Below are 8,655 nucleotides of genomic sequence, written 5' to 3'. Positions count from 1 at the left end.
CTTTGAGTAATCTCATTGTCTTATTTCTAGTTAGCTCCTCCCAGTGTCTAGGCATCCTTTCTCCATTCAACAAATATTTATTGAGCAATTAACTATATGCCAGGCATTAGGCAAGTTTAAGGTTACAAAAAATGAAGAAGATAGGCAGCGTTGTGTGAAGCTGTGCCTCACACAGTTCTTTAACACGGCAAATTCTCATTTTATTAAAGAACAAAGGATTAATTAAAAACATACATGTTTAAAGTACAGATAAATATGGAGAAGAAAAAAAGAGGCCACAATCTTCCAGACCAGATAGCTATTGTTGACTTATTTCAAAAAGTGAAAACAATATTCCCTGGGATAAGAGAAATTTGGATACAGTTCCACTGGTGATTGTCACTGCTCTCCACCCATCCAGTTCTCAAATGGGGTGGCTGTGTGCTACATTTTTTATCATTTGCAGGGGGGATTTGATTTGGAAAGCAGAGCAATGCCCCCTTGGATGTGGGGAAGCAGAACATGAGTGTCCCATCCCCAGAATGTCCTCATCCCATTCTCCCTAGATCTGTGACAAGCAGGCATTAACTCACAAAAATATCCCTGGAATCGAGGTTGCTGCCGGAAGCCTCTGTAGGTATCTAGTCTCAGAATCATTACTTTGAATATTTAAGCTATGAGTGACAACTTCCACCAGATGGCGCCAAAGTACATCTGGGACCAGAAGGGCTTTGGATCCTGTAGCCAGACCCACAACTCTACCAAACCAGCATCGCAGGCCCAGGGGTCATTTCGTTAACCTCTCAGTAACATCACTCTGAATTTTAATTTAATTTTTTAGTCTCCACTTATGCTTTATGACAGCGGTTTTACTGTGCATGTATAGAGCTAAATCATGTAAATAGTAGAGAAAGATACAAAACAAAAATGCGGTTTTTTTTTTTTTTAGAGACAGGGTCTTGCTCTATCACCCAGGCTGGAGTGCAGTGGCACGATCACGGCCCACTGCAGCCTTGACCTCCTGGGCTCAAGCAATCTTCCTGCCTCTGCCTCTTAAGTAGTTGGGACTACAAGTGGGTGCTACGATGCCTAGTTAACTTTTTATTTTTTGTAGAGATGTGGTCTTGCTTTGCTGCCCAGGCTGGTTTCAAACTCTTGGGCTCAAGCGATCCTCTCGCTTAGGCCTCCCAAAATGCTGGAATTACAGGCGTGAGCCACCTTGCCTGGCCATAAATGCTTCCATTTCCGCCTCGACAACTACTCCACCTGAAGCTGTTCATTTCTTCTTGCATTCCTTCCAGAAAAAAGTTATACACATGCCTGAATATAAGCACCTACTTTATATATTTCTCCCTCTTGTTTTTGCATATGCATAGTTTACCTAAAAGTGACGGTACTTGCCCGCTGTTTTGGACTACGCTTCGATCTTAACTAATATCTTGGAGATATTTCCTTACCCAAATATATTGCACTATCTCACATTATTCAAATCAATCAAATTCTATAATTTATTTCGATTGTGTCTAGCATTTCGCTATGATTAGAAAGAATGCTGTCATGGAAATTTTTGACAAACATTGTTGAGAACATCCATAGGGCAAACTCCATACAGAGAGCTTGTTGGAACGAAGGGTACCAGCATTTTCCGTTTGATGGATAGTACCAAATTTCCCTCCAGGAATGTTGTACGCTCACCAGAACTGATTATAATAAAACGTCTACATATTTGTTAGTTTTATAAGCCACGCGTGGTGTCTCGTTTGGGTTTAAGGATTCTTTAATTATGAATGAGGCTATCTGAGCATTTCACTGCTCAGGCGGAGCCTGAGCGCGCCTGCCTGGGAACACACTGCAGCGGTGCTCTGACTCCTCCTGTCCAGCAGGAGGCGCGGCCCGGCCGCTCCCGCATGCGCAGTGCGCTCGGTGTCAGACGTCCCGGAGCCCGGTCACCGGCCTCGCGCTCGCTGCTCGCTAGCCCAGACTCGGCCCTGGCGGTGGCGGCTGGCGACTCGGCGCGATCCGACCCGGGCGGAGGTGGCCTGCGCCCCGCGGCATGAGCCGGTGACCAAGCGCGGGGCCAAGCGGGAGGCAGCCGTGGCCGAGGTAAGCGCGGCGCTCCAGGGCGGCGGCCGGGCGGGCGCTGAGGCGAGGGCTGGGGCCTCCGGGGACTGCGGCTGGGCCGGGACAAGGGCCGAGGGAGTGCGGCCGCGCGGAGGCTCCGTGGAGGCCCGTGGGCTGTGAGAGGCCACCCCCAGCCCCGTCGGGGCTGTGACAATGACTGCCTGCTTTTGGAGCGCTCCGATTTCCACTCCTGCTTCTCCTCCCCCGGCGGCGGCCGCGCTTGCAGCATCTTGGTACCCACCTGTCCTCCTAGCCAACCTTCGCCCCCAGTCCGCTCCTTCCTTTCCTCCTGGGACCCGCCCTCCGCCCTCTGCCCTCCGCCCTCCGCCGTGACCCCTCCCTTCCTGCTGCCACCTTCCCGCCAGCCACAGGGATCTGATTCCTCCCACGGGGATGTCCTGCGCCTCAGTGCCCGGTGGTGGCCTGCGGCATCCCCTGCGGTGCCGGAAGCCGTGGGACGAGGTGGGGAAGGGGCCAGGGGCATGTTAGGCGGGGGACTGGGTAGCCGGGGGCGTTAGGCCGGGGACTGGGTGGCCAGGGTCATGTTGGGCCAGGGACTAGGTGGCTGGGGGCGTGTTAGGCAGGGGACTGGGTGGCCGGGGGCCTGTCAGGACTGGGCAGGGATATGTTAGGCTGCGGACTAGATTGCTGGTGGCATGTTAGGCCAGGGACTAGGTGGCCCGGGGGTGTGTCGGGCTGGGGCCAGGAGCATGTTAGTCTGGGGACTAGGTGGCCAGAAGCACACTGGCTCTGGGCTTCAACTTGAAGCCCAGGGGTGTTTGGGGCTTTGTTACATTCGGTGGGCACCAGATTGAAACACACAATTTTGAGAATCAAAGAATTGCTTGGTGTTACTGCTTGGGCAGTGCTAATCTAGAAAGGTTCTTGACTTATTTGTGTGAAGATGTGGTCTTGAAATATGTCCATTTAAATTCTTCTTGTAAGTCTTAACTTCTTCTTGTAAGTCAGGTAAGTGCTCTATGTACTTTAACTGGACTTAGTTTGTAACTTTCAGAACTCAAAGGCTATTCACTATAATAAAATAGATGATTCAGTTTCCATCATTCACTTTCCCCGACTCCCTGGTTGCATGTGAGGGTATGAATGGATAATCAGTTTTGGGGCCAGACTGCCATGCTGTGAATCCTAGCTTTGGCATTTCCAGTTGTGTAATATTGGGCCAGGTACTTAAACTTTCTGTTGTACTATCCCCATCTGTAAAATGAGGGTAATAATAGCTTGGCTTATAGTGCTATTATGAAGATTAAATAAGTTAACACTATAAAGTACTTAAAACAGACCCTGGCATGTAGTAAGTGCTTAGTAAGATTTATATATTAATTATGTAATGACACACATTGTCTTATGGTATAATTCCCATGATTAAAAGGGTATTGTTTTTAATTGAAAATAATTTTTAGGGGCATTTAGCCATAACATAACTTTAATTATAAAGAATCCTGTCAAGTAAGGCAATGAATTGTGGCTTTTTTTTGCTTTTGCTTATATTTGGTTCCTGTTTTTCAGAACGATTGGGTTAAGATCCAGTGTAGCAGTGGCCCTGGGAGTTCAGCTGTAAGGGCCTTTCTAAAAAGGTTAAGAAGAGGCCAGGCGTGGTGGCTAACGCCTGTAATCCCAACACTTTGGGAGGCCGAGGTGGGTGGATCACTTGAGGTCAGGAGTTCAAGACCAGCCTGGCCAACATGATGAAACCTTGTCTCTACTAAAAATACAAAAAAATTAGCCGGGCGTGGTAGCACACGCTTGTAATCCCAGCTACTTGGGAGGCTGAGGTTATAGTGAGTTGAGATTGTGCCACTGCACTCCAGCCTGAGTGACAGAGCGAGAGACTCTATCTCAAAAAAAAAATAAATAAAATAAAAATAAAAAGGTTAAGACGACAAGAGACTGTGGCATGTCTAAGTGGATTGGATATAACCTGAAGCACCAAGGAAAGGTTATTCAGGCAAATTTTAGGAATAAATAATTCCAGGAACAGAAAATGCATCTCATCCTCACAATAGATTGGGGTTAGAAGACTTTTCCAGTGACTCAGTGCTTGACAGCTAGCCAGATGATTCCAGTGTTTTGCAGGGGCAGGTTTGATGTGTTTCAAGGTGATAAAGTTTGTAGGGCTGAAATTCTTGTTTTGATCCAGGTTATGTTATTGTATGGAATAAACTTTCATTAGTAGAAGATTCCTTTCAGTCTGTCATCTTCCGGGGATTTTAACTTCTTGGTGGTAGGGAGCAGTCTCATTGGACAGAAAGATTATGACTTGTTTCCTCGGATGATGGTTTGGAAATACTCCATCTCTCTGTGCTTTGGCATGTGAAAACTGTTTTGAGAGGATTGGTTGTGTGTGTTACAGGGGTGAGGTTGGAGTGTCCTGAGTCAGGAGCACTGTCACTTCAGTCTAGGGTGGCAGTTTTACAAAAGGGGTCCAGTATAGCACAGGTTTATAAAGGCAGGGGTGCAGGCTGGGCGCGGTTGCTCAATCCTGTAATCCCAGCACTTTGGGAGGCTGAGGTAGGTGGATTACCTGAGGTCAGGAGTTCAAGACGAGCCTGGCCAACTTGGCAAAACTCCGTCTCTACTAAAAAATACAAAAAATTAGCCGGGCATGGTGGTGGGCGCCTGTAATCCCAGTGACTTGGGAGGCTGAGGCACGAGAATTGCTTGAACCCAGGAGGCAGAGGTTGCAGTGAGCCGAGATGACACCACTGCACTCCAGCCTGGGCAACAGAGAGAGATTCTGTCTCAAAAAAAAAAAAAAAAAGCAAGGGTGGGGAAAGTAATGGTGCTCTTTGGATGTGTTTGTGTATGATGGGTGGTGGGAGAGGAGGGTGTTCAGGGGTGGGTACAGAAAATTCAGAGTCTATGGAAATATCTAGTCATTCCCCCTCCTCCTTTGGAAATTCCTTCCTATTTAGGAAAGATAATAGTGAGAGGCCGTCACATATAATAACTCAAAACTTGGATGCTAAACCGTGTGCACCTGTGGAACTGGGAAGGATAGAAACATTTGTTCGTTCAACAAATATTTATGTTTATATTAAATATGTTCTATTTTCTTTTTTCTCCTTGGAGACAGGGTCTCCATTGTCGCCCAGACTGGAGTACAGTGACGCAGTCATGGCTCACTGCACCCTCAACCTCCCGGGTTCGAGAAACCCTCCCACCTCAGCCTCCCAAGTAGCTGGGAGTGTAGTCGTGCACCACCACACCTGGCTAATTTTTGTTTGTTTGTTTGTTTGTTTGCTTTTGAGACGGAGTCTTGCACTTTCATCCAGGCTGGATTGCAGTGGCGCGATCTCGGCTCACTGTAAGCTCCGCCTCCCGGGTTCATGCCATTCTCCTGCCTCAGCCTCCCGAGTAGCTGGGACTACAGGCACCCGCCACCACACCTGGCTAATTTTTTGTGTTTTTAGTAGAGATGGGGTTTCACCATGTTAGCCAGGATGGTCTCGATCTCCTGACCTTGTGATTCGCCTGCCTTGGCCTCCCAAAGTGCTGGGATTACAGGTGTGAGCCACTGTGCCCAGCCTAATTTTTGTATTTTTTAGTATAGACAGGGTCTCACTATGTTGCCCAGGCTGGTCTCAAACTGCTGAACTCAAGTGATCCTTCCGCCTCAGCCTCCTAAAGTGCTGGAATTACAAGTGTGAGCCATTGCGTCTGGCTTAAATATATGCTCTAGATTTGGTATTAGATGCTAGGAATACTGAGCAGAGATGAACAGCTGATTACAGGAAAAATCACAACCAGTAGAGGAGACAGACTTGCAAATACTTAACCAATTCATACAATGTGGCAAGTGCTAGAATGAATTGTATAAAAGGTGATGTGGGTGCTCACAGGGAAGATCCTCTCTCTGTAAAGCACTGCTTAGTAAGGGGCTTTTCCCCTTTCTTTTCTCATTCTTTCCCTCTCATTTCTTCTATTGTTTATTCCACCTCAAGTGCTTGCTTTTATTCCTCAGAGTTTGATACAGATATGTGGGAGTTTGCTTAGCTTGTGTCGACACACTTCACAAGCATGGAGGAGTTTACATGTCTGGGGGCATCCCTCAGCCAGTGCGGGGTGGGCTTTGGTTGTTGAATGATGTGGCTTCCCTCCAAAGGGACAGCTCTGAAGTGTGTTCTCCATGCTTCTCCAGAGGGATCCTAGAAGGACTGGGTATTGTGACCTAGCTCAGTCTGGTAAGCAGCTCAAGTGTGCACCCTTCTGACTCCTCTCCTTACTTCCTCACTCTGGCTTTCTGGATTCACCTTTTGCAAGCTACTTGCACCCAAGTTGTTTTCTCTTAGTTTGGCAGAGCACAAACCAAGATCGTTGGTACTAGAAGTGGCTCTAGAAAGCAGGCTGTGAGATAGTATTGTGAAAATGGAATCACTCACCCTCGGTTGGCAACAAGGACCTCTTTGCTAGTATTAATTGAGGTGTTGGTAACCCCTGGTACTCTCTAACGTCACAGTTGTAGTAAGACTGTCACCACCAGTGGTTTAGGATGAGACTCAGATGGAAGGAAAAGCATTGGCTAGTATGGAAGCTCTAGCACTCGAGCAGTGTATGGACAATGGTAGTGATAAGGATAGTGGAGTTGACTGGCTCTTGTTGTTTTCCTTAGAAGCCTTGGGGTAAGAGAATGCCATGCCCAGATCAGCCAGACATGAACTCAGGGTTCACTGTGAAAGACAGAAGGCTCTATGGCCGCATCTCCTGCAGCTGGAGGGCCGGCTCTGTTGAAGTTCGGGCCCAGAATTTAATTATACTTGTGGCAGAATTGCAAAGGAAGCTGAATGCACAGCCTTGACAGGTTGCCTCTGCTAAAGTCAGGGCAATGGTAGCAAGATGTGAGACCCTGAGACCTGGATGGAGATATTTGGGTGGAGGCACCAAGAACTTTGAATTCCCAGATTACCTTAGATCCCTTGGGCCAGTAGAGGTATGCACCTCTCTGATGCAGAGGACAGCAGTTTCTCCTTGCCTGGACACTGTGCAGAGCTCTCACTTGAGGCAGATGCCTCCCATATGATTCTTGTGCTCCTCAAGATCTGCCTTCCTCTCCCCTCAGATCTCAGCATTGCCTGAGCAGGAAAGCAGTTTCTTAAGGAGTTGCAGGACCTGGCTAATATGGACCAGCAGAAACTGAGGAAACACAGTGGGTTGGGGGTGGGGTGGGGAGAATCTTAAGGGTGTTGGACCAAAGGTGGGGGTATTGGTGGATTATAAAGCTGGAGAGGAGAGAACCTGTTGACAGGTGAGCATTCTCTCATGATTCAGGATTTGGTGACCTAGCAAGGACAGCTGGAGCCAGTCTTGGTATGCAGCTGGGCAGGCTCCTTGAAGCTTGGACACAACGACCCATACCAGTGGTTTGCAACCAGGGCTGATTTTGCCTCCCCAAGGGATATTTGGCAATGTCTGGATATATTTTTAGTTGTTACAGCTGGAGGTTGCTTCTGGCTTCTACTGAGTAGGGATGCTGTTCAACCACCTCCAATGTACAGAATAGCTCCCCACAAAAAAGAGTTATCTGGCCTAAAATGTCATAGTGCTAAGGTTAAGTCACTTTGGACTGCAATAAATGAGGTGGAGGCATCAGAACTATCTTGGCAGAGTATTGAGGAAGGAATCACCTGCACCTCCTGCCTGTTTTCCTGGGAGGGCCTGTTCCTTTCACTCTGCTAATGTGGAATGCCCAGTGAGGGGACCTGCATCTTTGAGAAGCTCAGTGTTGGCTGTCTTCTGTAGGACAAGATTGACCTTAGGAGATGTTACTATGAAACTGGGTTCCCAAGTATCAATGAGGATGATAGGATTCTGAGATAGTGGAGGCCAGATGGTGGCAGTTAATCATCAGAGACAAGGTAGACATAGTGCCCAGAATGGGCAGCAAGGCTGGACTCGCAACTGGGGAATCTGACCCACTCCGATGCAAATAGAGCATGGTGTTTCTAAGATGTGCAGCTAACCGTGGTGCTGTTTGACTTGTATAATCAGTAAAAAAAAAAAAAAAAAAAAAAAAAAAAAAAAAAAAAAAAAATTAAGAGCTGGCACGTAGAAGATTGATGTCAGCTGCTACAATGGAAAAATCACTATCTCTCACCTTGTGTTCAGACGTGAGCCATTTCTTAGACCCATATCCCATGAATTGAAGGGGAGGCTGGATCTCTTTCAGGAAAGATCTTGCAACATTCCTGCACGTATAGGCAGACATTCTCCCATCCTTCCTCAAGGGAACTGCAGATCTTTATCAGAATAGCTGTACAGCAAAGAAAGTATAATATTTAGACCTTTACAGGGCTGTTGAATATAGGGTTTGGGCTGATAACAGTACCAGGCAACCCTCAACCAATAGTGGATAGGTGTTGCAGACAGATGCTCTAGCCTCCCATCCTGCTTAGGGACCAGCTGTATGCTAAATGAGTCTTCAGAGGGCTCCTGGTAGCCTTAGGAGCCCTTGTTGCCAACTGCAGTAACCAGCCTAAGAACACACTTTTTATTGGCTTTGCCGTGTTGCCTGTCTCCGTGCTCCCTCACTGTGGCTTT

At 47.6% G+C, this 8,655-nt stretch overlaps 1 protein-coding gene across 7 annotated transcripts in view; it reads left to right on the top strand.

Moving 5' to 3' along the window:
- The first annotated feature begins 1,849 nt into the window (after nucleotides 1-1,849).
- The window catches only part of EXT2 (exostosin glycosyltransferase 2), a 157,931-nt gene continuing 151,125 nt past the window's right edge, over nucleotides 1,850-8,655 (top strand). Inside the window, exon 1 of one of the 7 annotated variants that reach the window (XM_054437888.2) lies at nucleotides 1,850-2,082. Coding sequence is in view for 2 of the 7 variants with exons in the window: in XM_054437885.2 (XP_054293860.1) it covers nucleotides 2,494-2,562 (69 nt within the window). In the remaining 5 variants the exon portion in view is untranslated. Of the gene's footprint in view, nucleotides 2,083-2,436; nucleotides 2,563-3,632; nucleotides 3,757-8,655 lie in introns of those variants that run through there. The other 6 variants (XM_063670963.1, XM_054437886.2, XM_063670965.1 and 3 more) reach the window with 6 other exon arrangements.

Source organism: Pongo pygmaeus, chromosome 9 (genome assembly GCF_028885625.2).
Source record: "Pongo pygmaeus isolate AG05252 chromosome 9, NHGRI_mPonPyg2-v2.0_pri, whole genome shotgun sequence".
Lineage (NCBI taxonomy): Eukaryota > Metazoa > Chordata > Mammalia > Primates > Hominidae > Pongo > Pongo pygmaeus.
This window is presented reverse-complemented; position numbering and strand designations above follow the sequence as displayed.